The sequence below is a fragment of the Topomyia yanbarensis genome, chromosome 3 (genome assembly GCF_030247195.1).
Source record: "Topomyia yanbarensis strain Yona2022 chromosome 3, ASM3024719v1, whole genome shotgun sequence".
NCBI classification, from domain to species: Eukaryota; Metazoa; Arthropoda; class Insecta; order Diptera; family Culicidae; genus Topomyia; species Topomyia yanbarensis.
In genome coordinates this window covers 135048669-135059907 of record NC_080672.1, presented here as the reverse complement: position 1 = coordinate 135059907, position 11239 = coordinate 135048669, and the positions used below count along the sequence as shown (strand labels likewise).

Sequence of the window (11239 nt, the reverse complement as noted above, 5' to 3'; positions counted from 1 at the left end):
TCATATAGAGTTTGACAACGACCAACATATATGGGGCGTTATAGCTATAAAGCCCCAAACAAAGAATTATGTTCGGTACTATACACGATTATCAAGCGTTCCACACGACGTTTTGCATCTTGTGGGATGATTTAATACCATATTATTCAGAAAATCAACATTTAGTAACTAATTACAGCTTTTAATCATTCGATTCAAAATTAATGTTTTGATTTTCATGGCAGTGATGCTGGCTGTACAGAGACGTCGTCCTTGACAGGGAGCTGATAAGAACCTGACTCAGTTTCAGGTATAGTTACTATATTCATAGTTAGGCGGAGACACTGAGCGGAGCCAATTGAACATGTCAAATGGTGGAGCCAATCGAGCATTACGTCACATAACATGTTCTCTTTGGATGTATATGGAAAAGGTATTGTGATTATGGTCATAATTATTTTACTCTTTTCTTGTGTTATCGAGTGTAGAGAAACGAAAAGAACAAGATTTTTTTTTGTAACACAAAGAGATATTCGCACAAGTATGAAATCATATCATCAGATCTTCGAATTGGTATTCCATTCGTACATGTGAAGTTCTAACTCACGACGACAATGAAATCATTAAGCTAGAGCTTGAACATTGGCATGGGTTGCCAGTGTTTTCTTCCTGGAATAAGAGCTGCCAGTTTTCCGACTTTTATGTCCGCCTAACTCTATATATAGGAACTCTAGTTTCAGGTTCAAGCGAAATCGCCATTAGTCAGCCTGGGGTACCACGCTACTGCAGTGTATACTGGCCTTAAATGCAAACGCAAGCTGTCACCCTTCGCTCGCTTTTATAATTTGTAAACAAACGGTTTTGCGTAAAAAAGTTTTTAAATTAATTTCATTTTGTGCAAAATAATTAATTCAACCGGTTACAAATATCGTTGGAAATGCCGGTGGATATTAACCGGCTAACGGACGGTTGGCTAGAACTGGAAAGTGACCCGGGTTTATTCACACTTCTGCTGGAGGATTTTGGTGTAAAGGGTGTCCAAGTGGAGGAAATATATGATCTCCAGAAAAACATCGAAGGCCCAGTATATGGATTCATTTTTCTGTTCCGCTGGATAGAGGAACGGCGCGTACGAAGGAAAATTGTGGAAACCACTGAAATCTACGTTAAAGACGAGGAAGCAGTGAACAACATATTCTTTGCCCAGCAGGTGGTACCGAACAGTTGTGCCACCCATGCATTGCTATCGGTTTTGCTGAACTGTTCCGATATCGATCTGGGAACGACTCTAAGCCGACTGAAAGTGCACACCAAAGGTATGTGTCCAGAAAACAAGGGTTGGGCGATTGGAAATACACCGGAACTTGCATGTGCTCATAATTCACATGCTATGCCGCAAGCCAGACGAAGAATGGATCGGAATTCCGGCGTAAGCACCGGGAGGTATGATAGCATGGTTCTGGGCAGAATAGTTAATGTATTTGGTTTTACTCTGTTTTAGATTTACCGGTGAAGCATTTCACTTTGTAAGTTTTGTACCGATCAATGGTCATTTATTTGAGCTGGATGGACTGAAGCCATTCCCTATGGACCACGGGCCGTGGGGCGAGAAAGAAGCATGGACTGACAAGTTTCGCCGGGTGATGTCCGAACGGCTTGGAATATCAACTGGCGAGCAAGATATTCGCTTTAATCTGATGGCCGTAGTTCCTGATCGGCGTATTGCCATCACGCACAAACTCAAGATGCTGCGAACTAACCAGACGATTGTTTCTGCTGCATTGGAAAAGCTACTTAAAAGTAAACAACCGGAAAGTAAATCACAGGCCGAAATTAAAGAGACTGTTGATAATATTAAGAAGGAAGAAGATTCTCCCGTTAAACTCAGTTCCGAGTATTCTCAGTTATTAGACATGAACGAGAAGGAGAACTCGTCCGTTCCTATGTCGAAGGAACTTGAATCTCTGGTATCGCTCAACAGTTCGTCCGATTCGGTGGAAATTATTTGCGAAACAGAGATCAAAAAGGAAAACCCTCCGCCATCACCTCCGCCCTCGTTTATCGGAGCGGGAACTTTTTCGCCGAAAGATTTACTCTCGTTGCTGAAAAACCTGGAATCGGAAATCAACATCACTGAGCAGCATCTGAGCGATGAAAACGAAAAGCGGGCCATGTTTAAAGTGGACGACTGTCGTCGAACACACAACTACGATGAGTTCATCTGCACCTTTCTTTCGATGCTGGCTCATCAGGGCAAGTTAGGGGAACTCGTCTCGCAGCATTTGATTACCAGTCGGAAGCCGAGTATGGCAAGTGTTCAAAACAGCGGTTCCCGGGGAGTTGTACGTAGTTACAACAAGAAGAATACCACGAACGGATCGTCGCCCAAGACGCCGAACTCGAAGCGACGTCGCGGTAGGACCAAGTACCGGAAGAGGAAGTAATGCGACGCGATCAGGCGAAGAAAGAACATGAGACTGGAAGGCTTTTCGTCCGCGGTACGGAAGATGAGTGTACGCATTTTGTGAAGGTATTTTATTTATCTATCTTCTAATCGTAATACAATGAGGTTACAATAAAATTAGTTTCTGAATAGATTAGAAACGTTGTAGACTTGGCGGGTGATTGTATCACAGCTACGATCTGTCGTTACAAAAATGGTAGATCTCGCGATTTCCATATAGATTGTTGGGCAAGACAGGTGTGGAATAAGAAATCAAGTAACAAATCTGTATTAGATGCCACTTGATGAAGGCTTAGGAATGGTTGCTACTCACGTAACGTAAATTGGTCGATCGATAACGGGCAGCTAGACTTTTTATTAGGAATACTCTGAGTAAAGCCTCATCAAAATGGTCCAAAATAAACTCAATAAGCGCTCCGAAAGGTTGATTATGGATCCCATAAATTAAATTCTACTCATAAACACATCTTGTAATTGGTCGGTGTTTAGTCAGACCGGACTAAGTCGCAAAACATCAAAACATGAGATAATGACAGCACTGCATAAAGAATATCGTCAGCTACATTCGACTTTTGCCAGATTTGAAATATGTAACAATAAACTAGAGTTATGGCAATAATTAATTTCCAATCATAAAGGATGCTGCGATTCATACTTTAAATCTGTTTTTCTCGAAATCAATATTTTGTCACTTAGTCCGGTCTGACTTAACGTCGACCAATTAAGAAGTGACTTTTTACGCACAAAAAAAATCATTTCGAGATGTGAAACGCAAGATGTCCAATCGAACGGAACTAATTGATATCTCCGTTCTCGGCAGCAAAATTAATATACTTATGGGCGACCGACTAGTTCGCAATAGAAATAAAAAGATGGAAATCAACTTTTCCTCTATGTTTCTTTATTTTATTTTTATAAGACTGCAAGTTTAAACAGTTGTCATTAATATTTTGGAAAAATTGCCTAACAAACTTGTGTTAGCATTTTACGGGACGCAAAAATAAGATCCTAACAACGCTTTTGTTACCAAATTATATGGACTATTTTTTCTTTCCACAAGTTTTCGCAATAAAATATGGTATTTTTAGCAAATTAATGAAGCAACACAATTTTTTAAAACCCAAAAAATATTTATATTTTTTTCGTAACGGACAAGACAGTATGAAATTTGGCTCTTCTCGAAGAGCTAAGTAGTGAAACAAATGTCCGAGGTTTTGGCTTTATTTCTTATGTCTCACGTAGTTCAATTTGAAAGCCTATAAAATTCAGTAGTACATGTTAAGTTTCAACTGCTACAACGCTATCTAAACACTGTGTATTTGTTGTATTTTTATTGTGGTTGTTGTTTCGGTATAATACCGTGACTATCTAATTGTTGTTTATTTCATTGCTACTTGTAATTGTGTTTTATTTTTATGCGATGTATCATCTTTATGCTCGCTCCCTACTTTAAGTTCGTCCAGTAAGAAAGCATTATGTGTTTACATTTCCTAACGGTGGATAATTCAGAGCTATCGGTATGGGAAAGGTAAAAGTTTGGAGCGCTGACTAGAGCGGGTTTTAAAGGGTCTTACAGATTCGATGGCTTGTGTGAAGTTCCAATTACATTTTTCTCTTTTATAAAGATGTTGATGTTTTCATTGCACGGGACTCCGCGAGTTTGATTCGATTTCTAATTTCTACGGTTTACCTTTCTATATGTTGAATTACTTGTTTACTCCTTTATAAAAAAAACAAGGAGAATATAAAAAAAACATTGCAATTTCGAATTATGTGCGTATTAAGCTCTTGATTACTGATCTTTAGAAAAGTGCAATGCTTGATGGGAGAGTTGATTAAGCTGTTGCCTAGGAAGAAAGCTTAAATCCTGTTGCAAAAAAAATCTATCTAACGTCTGTCCAGCTGTCTACTATTAATTTCTAACCACTCTGCCTATAATAGCAAAACATTTAGCAAAGTAACAAACGAAGTCTAACAACTCAAGAATAAATTTTCCTCGTTTGATGATGTTTGAAGTTCAGCAATATTGTTAGTAATGAATCGGTTAATGAACGAAATAATTCACTGCCGAGCGAGGTAATGCATGCATTTGTTTCAGCTTGCTGCTGGTTGCTGTTCAGTGCTCTTGTCCTCTTGTCGACCACCAGATTCGGAAATGACAGGCACATCGTGCTTGTCATGTTCCTCGAACGGAATCCCGGCAGCAGTCTTAGCCATTGTATCGGTCAGCATTCGATCTACGTCCTCTTTGTTAGCTTGCACGACAGTTGACTCTGGGACGCCACCGTCCTTCTGTCGTTTCTCGATTTCGTTCTTCAGGTTGGCAATCTCTTTGGAGCTGAAACGAGAGAAAATATGATGACATAAATCATTTGCTCAATCGTTTATAACGATGAACTACACATGCGAAAAAGGAAACTAATAGAGCGCAGACACGATGAAATCAACTTTACACTGCCAGACTTTCAAATGCTGAAAAATTGTGGATTGAGCGGCTGCGAGAAGGAATCAATTGAGTGATCGGGATGATCTAGTTCGAAGAAGAAATGCCTACAAATTGCTTGTGTAGCCGGAGACATGTTAGATGGATTGTAACAGGGCTTCTAATTTGTTGTTCGACATAGCGCTCTAAATTATGATGTGAAGATGTGGTTTGCAAAGGAACGGAACTATCACCATTGTGATTTTAGTACGGCTTGAACCTTAATAGCTTCTGGTTTACCTGGAGTTTTTCAACAGTAACAGTTAATGAGGTGATTACTTATAATTAGAAAGAGTTAGAAAATAATTAATTTAATTATTAATTTGAAAGAGTTAGAAAAAGCACGTTTTATGTTCCACATACGTGTAAAGTGGGAACATTATAGACGACATGGGGGCAGAATTCAAAAACTGACCCAGTGTGCTTTGGGCACTACAAAACAAAAAATAGTTGGATTCCAAATTTATGATCTGTCGTGATAATACGCAGACAAAGGAGCTTGTTCAGTGAAAGAAACCACAGAAAATTTCAAATGCGCTAATTGTAGTAAAAACCAGAAATCGAATTTCTGGGCAACGTTCTATTCAAGAAAAAAATACCTACTTCAAAATGTTTAAAAATAGAAATACAATTTATCTACCTATACAAGCCTTTTAAATAAAAAAAGGCTTCGGGAAAAAAAACCGCAACTCCGCCAATTGTCAATATACTTTTATGAACTGATTCTTGTTTATTCATTGAAAAATGTATTATCAAAATACTATAACTTTGATGTAATGAAATTATTGCTTTATGCCTTTGTGGAACGGAAATTGATGGTTCATTGCGTGACCAAGGTTGCACGACAATAATTTGCCTATTGTCTTTCAGTTGTGCGATTTTATCTTTAAAACCCATGGTGGCCTAAAAGATGGGGAGCTTGGGTTGCTTATCTATCTTTCCGGTTATCATATCGTATAGTAGATACACTTAATATTTGTATCTACAAATACGATATGATACCTGGTGCAGAAAGTGCACTAATTACCTGGCAATCTTCTTTCATTTGATTGTCTGCTCAGAAAATCATTTTCCTTCCATGTGACACCAGAGATAAATGGAGAAAACCACGAGGATGGTGGAAGAGCAGTGGGTACAAGGCCAAGTGCTTCCCGGATGGTACCAAAATGATAAGCAAAGGGAAAGTAAGGGTTATGTTCGGGGTCTGGAAGGAGAGCATTCCGCATTTATTTTCTTTTTTTGTCTTCATTTGTTTCTCTTATTACACTATGTGCAACTCGGTGCAAGATAACCTGACAGCCGAGAAAACGGAAAGCCAATAGCCCAAACATATCAGGAACAGGAAGGAGGACTACGAACAAGGAAACAAACAACAGATGAGAAATCGTTTACTTTTTTATTATAACTACGATACTAATCAATTATTTTGCTTTTCTTGTCTCGTTTCAGCTAACCAAAATCTCTCTGCCATCTCTATGTAATGTATCTGAAACTTGTGGGACTGGTTAACAGCCGGCGCCTGCTTGTGGAAGAAATGTTTTTTTTTTATAAAAATCGACTTTTTGGGACTGTCGATTTCGCACCTTTTTTCAGTTCAATATTACCGTGGCTGTTTTTTCTTTTACAAAATTTAGAACTCGAATAATGATGTCTTTTCTTGTATATAGTTATCATGTCATGTATAATAATAAAATGTAATATATGAAAGCTTTTAATGAATATAAACAACGCAAACATTCTCGTGTTCATGATTGAGAATGGCACAATTGCACCGCTAGGTGGATTAAAACAGGTTTTTTTTTCAAATGGCTATAGTCTAAACATGACAAATCCTATAAAAAAATGTTGTAGCAGTGATTTTCACAAAATTTGTCAAATTTTTGAATAAAAATATTGAAAAAAATCTTCATCGACTTCTACACTGAAAAGCATTTTTAAGCATTTAAAGTCGATTTACAATTAACACCCATTTTTGATTTGGATGAAATTTTGTTCTAAGATAGGTCATTCTGTTCTCTAGCTACCTTCAAAAGTTCAAGTTGGGCACTCTCAAGGAAAAAAGTTATTTGAAAAAAATTTTTTCCTTGTCCAAAGAGATTTTTTTTAGTGTATTTTTATCGAAAACATTGAAAGTCATAATCATCTCAGAATCCAATTTCCCAACTGCTATTTGCCTGATACATGCAAAAAGTATCAGGAACGAATCTGGTATTCGTTTGGAATATTACCCTGGTTACCTGTACCTTACCTGCATCATTACTCATTTTACTAAATAACAGTACTATAAATTTAAGGCCTGATTATGGACTGTGGAATTCGAACACTAGAAGTCTGGAATGTGAACTCTGGAATCTGCACTCGGAATTCTGGATTCTGGACTCTTGGTTATCCCCTCGGGATCCTCAGGCTCTGGCTCTGGGTCTCTGGATTCTGAGCTGTGGGCTCTCCTCAGGACTCTGGACTCTGTATTCTGATCTCTAGGCTCTGTGTTCTGAATTCTGGACTCTGGGCACTGAGCTAGGGACACTGTGCTCAGTATTTTGGGTTGAGGACTCTGGATTCTGGTCTCTAGGCTCTGTGTTCTAGATTATGGGGTCAGGAATCTGAGCTCTGGTTTCAGGATTCTCGTCTCTGGACCCTGAGCTCTAGATTCTGCACTTTGAACTCTGGATGCTGCACTCTTCACACTGTGTCCTGGACTCTCGCCTCGAGATTCTGTGTTATGGACGCTGGATTCTGGCCTCTGGGTTCTGGGCTCTGTGCTCTGGAGTCTGAACTTTTGCCTCAGTATTTTGGGTTAAATATTTCTGGTCTCAGAGCTCTGGACTCTGGCCGCAGTAATTTGGGTTGAGGACTCTGGACTCTGGACCCAGGACTCTCAACTCTGTTCTCTGCTTTCTGAACGCTGGATTCTGGCCTCTGGGTTCTGGGCTATGGAATCTAAACTCTGAATTATCGAATTTGAACTCTGGATTGTGGACTCTGAGCTCTGGAATCTGGACTCTAAACTATGGTCTTACTATTTTTGGCTCCAAACTTTGGGCTCTGGGCTCAGTATTTTGGGATAAGAACTCAAGACTCTGGTTTCTGGGCTCTTTACTCCAGGTTTTGTACTGTGGGGTCTGGCATCTGAACACTGGGCTCTGAACTCTACGCTCTGAACTATGCACTCGGAACTCTGGATTATTATCATTAATTATTAAAAATAGTTTGACCATTTTCAAAAGACAGTCTACATCATTTTTGGAAAAACAAAGTATACAAAGTGGCTTTTTGTGACAGTCTTCATGTACAGAAAGTTTCATTAAAATCTGATAGGTTGCTGCCAACTCTGAATACGATTTGGCGCGAAATTCGGCACTAGCATAAAACGAGCTCGCTGATTACAATTTTGATAACAGAATTTAAAAACTTTTCTAACGGTCAAGATGAAATAATTTCGAAAGCATCAACTTTTGAGTTTTAACAACCTCAAAGAAGCTTTCCAATATGAATAAACGAATCTTTTGATGTAATAATTTTGGAAATTAAATCTCCTAGAAGTTATTATGGAGAATTAACTTTTCAACAATTTTTTTCACGACGAACAATATCTAAACCAACTAGTGACTTATTTTAGTCAATGACAATACATAAATTTTTGACCATTTTACGATGTTATTTAACCACACGGATAATTCTTATGAAGTAATGAGATGCACAAAATCAACCTTTTCTTCGAAAAATGAAAAACCTGATGTAGCTCCTATGATCAAATTATGCAAAAAAGGTATGAGTTGCCTTACAAAAAACAGTCAAAAATTAATTTTTCGTTCAAATGACCTAAAATCTCACAAAAAATGTCTCTGATAGCTCGGCTGATACGATAAAATACTAGCGAGAATATCCCGTAACCATCATATATGGACTTTAGCCCGGGCTCGTCCTTTGGAGTGTGCTCTTTGGTTTTTTTTTCTTCTGACAAGCGGTAGTGCGGATGCGATTGACGATTTGATTGGCACTGGTTGTTGCGTTGTGTGAAGGAGATGATGTTGTCTTCCAAAAATCTCGAAAACTATCACATTTTGGAAGGTTTGCGTTTAATGCATTTTGATTTGAAATGACATTTAGAATTCTATTCTGTAATAAAATTATAGTTTTGTCTGTCAAATAGTATGACATGTTTAAAGTTACTGTTAGAAATTGTTTTTGCTGATTAGTTCTCCACGACGCAATGACATTTACAATTTCAATACACTACAATTTTTGCAGCGTATTTTTTTTGCAGGACCATTTATTCCATTTTTCTTGGATGGCTACACTAAGAAAAATTATATGGTAACATTTACCATATGAGGAGGTTAATTCGACTTTTCGAGTATTGTGATTTTTAACCGACTATAGTATCAGGTCACTTTAACTATATGCATGTTCAAGTTTACTATACAAGAGCTCTTGACCACAATAGTACTATTGAACATTGTATTGTAAGCAGGACCATTATAAGTGGGATGCTCGCCGTAACAATGTGCATCGTTATCTTGACCTGGAACTGTTTGTTATAACTAAACCAGGAGAATGAGATGTTTTACCAGTTTTACCATGTTTTATGCATAATAGCCAAATTGAACACTCTGTTGTATGAATGACCATTAAAAGTTGGATGCTTGATATAACAATAAGCTTAGTCATCCTGAGCAGGGCCTGCTTGCAATAACTAAAACCTTGGGGTTTTGACATTTTTCCTCTAGTTATTTTAAAAAGGGATATCACTGTTTTGGAAATGACGAGGGTGGATAAAAGAAAGTTTGAGCCAATCTTGGTTTTTGAAAGCATCCCTTAATTTATCGATGATACACATTTTTATAAAAATATGAATCGTCTCAGCATCCACATTTCAGCCTCCTTTTCTGCCTTTACGCTTAACTGAAAAATCGAAAATTTTATGATTTTAAAACATCATTATTGAATTAAATTGTAGTATGTGCTCACATAGTGCAATAAAGCAAAGCAAATACTTAGTAATACAGTCCCTTGCGAAAGATGACCTTCTGTTTCGTAAGACTTCAAACTTAAGACTTCTTAATGTACAGACCTTTTGTGAGGCTAGTGCTACGCCTAAATTTAGCTATTGAATACCTTTCCTGACTGGAAATCACAACGGCTTATGATGCTATCGCCTTACCGTAATATCACAGAGATAATATTATTGCAATAGTTAAAAAATTAAAATTTAAAAAAAATATACGCCGAAAAGCACGCATGTATTTTATGTATACCTTTTTTTACTGCAATGGCCGCATCCTGCAGTAATACTTAATGGGAACGCAAACATTGACAAGTTTTATGGTTGTTAGTAATACAAAGAATTGTCAGCTGAAAATCACTATACGCAGAAGCTGCTTTCGACAAGGGTAAAGTCCACATAAACGGTGTATATAGTTATTTCAACCTTTACATTCTTATAACAACTATACATTTAGTGTTCACGACTTATTAATATATTGTGCAGAGGATAATCAAACGAAAAGTAGTTATAACAATGGCACTGGTTACATTCTAGATGTTTACCATGTTCATATTTTTATTTTTACTTTAATTTTAATAGTGATTCACACTATTCCATTGTCAGTTTTTAGATGATAAATATTGTTGGAGTGAGCATGTTCAAATTGTCGTAAATAACAACAGCATAGTTGAGCGGTAATTGATTTTTTTAGTATTTTTTGCGATACAGATGTTTAGTATTACCGATCTCATGGTCATTACTGCTATTTCGGCAAATAGTTAAAACAACTACGAAAGTCTGGTCACAGATACCACAGGTTTTTTCTCAGTGTATGTTGTACAAAATCTAAGACAAGACGAGACAGTCGGCTTCTTATTTTTCCTTCGATATTCTTCTGAAATTTTCGCACATTTTCACCCTGCCGAAATCTTGTGCACAGTGTTGCTATTTTTATTAATGAAGATGGAGTCTTGTTAATTTATTTTATGCCGACAATATTTTATATCTTGAATCCACTATATTGATGAAAGAGACCGATTTCCCATGTCATGGGTGTTTAGTAAGGTTTGGTGAAGTCATTTTCTGAATAATTTTAGATTCTAGTGTGGTTTCTGTCGTATTTTTGCTAAAGTTAATTAACCACGTATACGGTAAATGCATGATAATCATTTGTTTCGCTTTGCCGCACAACTTCAGTTCAATTTAGTCATTTTTGCTCTTTTAACGATAATAATTTTATTTGTCAAAAGTAATGACAATCTTTACCTATAAATATAGCAACACTGCCAAACATGATTTCGATATCCCTGCAGTAACATTGATTACG

The 11239-nt window shown here is 37.4% G+C and overlaps 2 protein-coding genes across 3 annotated transcripts in view; one reads left to right on the top strand and one right to left on the bottom strand.

Annotated features, from left to right (window-relative positions):
* Positions 1-810: 810 nt before the first annotated feature.
* Positions 811-2636, top strand: LOC131693793 (ubiquitin carboxyl-terminal hydrolase calypso). Its single transcript, XM_058981932.1, has 2 exons — positions 811-1422; positions 1481-2636. The coding sequence occupies exons 1-2, from the start codon at positions 917-919 to the stop codon at positions 2421-2423; spliced, it is 1449 nt and encodes a 482-aa protein (XP_058837915.1). The 5' UTR covers positions 811-916; the 3' UTR covers positions 2424-2636.
* Positions 2637-3849: 1213 nt separating this feature from the next.
* LOC131693792 (clustered mitochondria protein homolog) overlaps positions 3850-11239 on the bottom strand; it is a 33428-nt gene continuing 26038 nt past the window's right edge. For both annotated transcript variants that reach the window (XM_058981930.1, XM_058981929.1), the window contains one exon: positions 3850-4781. In XM_058981930.1, the coding sequence (XP_058837913.1) occupies positions 4538-4781 (244 nt within the window). In that variant the 3' untranslated portion in view covers positions 3850-4537. The remainder of the gene's footprint in view (positions 4782-11239) is intronic.

Coding starts and splice junctions, on each gene's coding strand:
- LOC131693793 (XM_058981932.1), top strand. CDS start 917: ATGCCGGTGGATATTAACCGGCTAACGGACGGTTGGCTAGAACTGGAA. Junction 1,423..1,480: donor TCCGGCGTAAGCACCGGGAG/GTATGATAGCAT, acceptor ACTCTGTTTTAG/ATTTACCGGTGAAGCATTTC.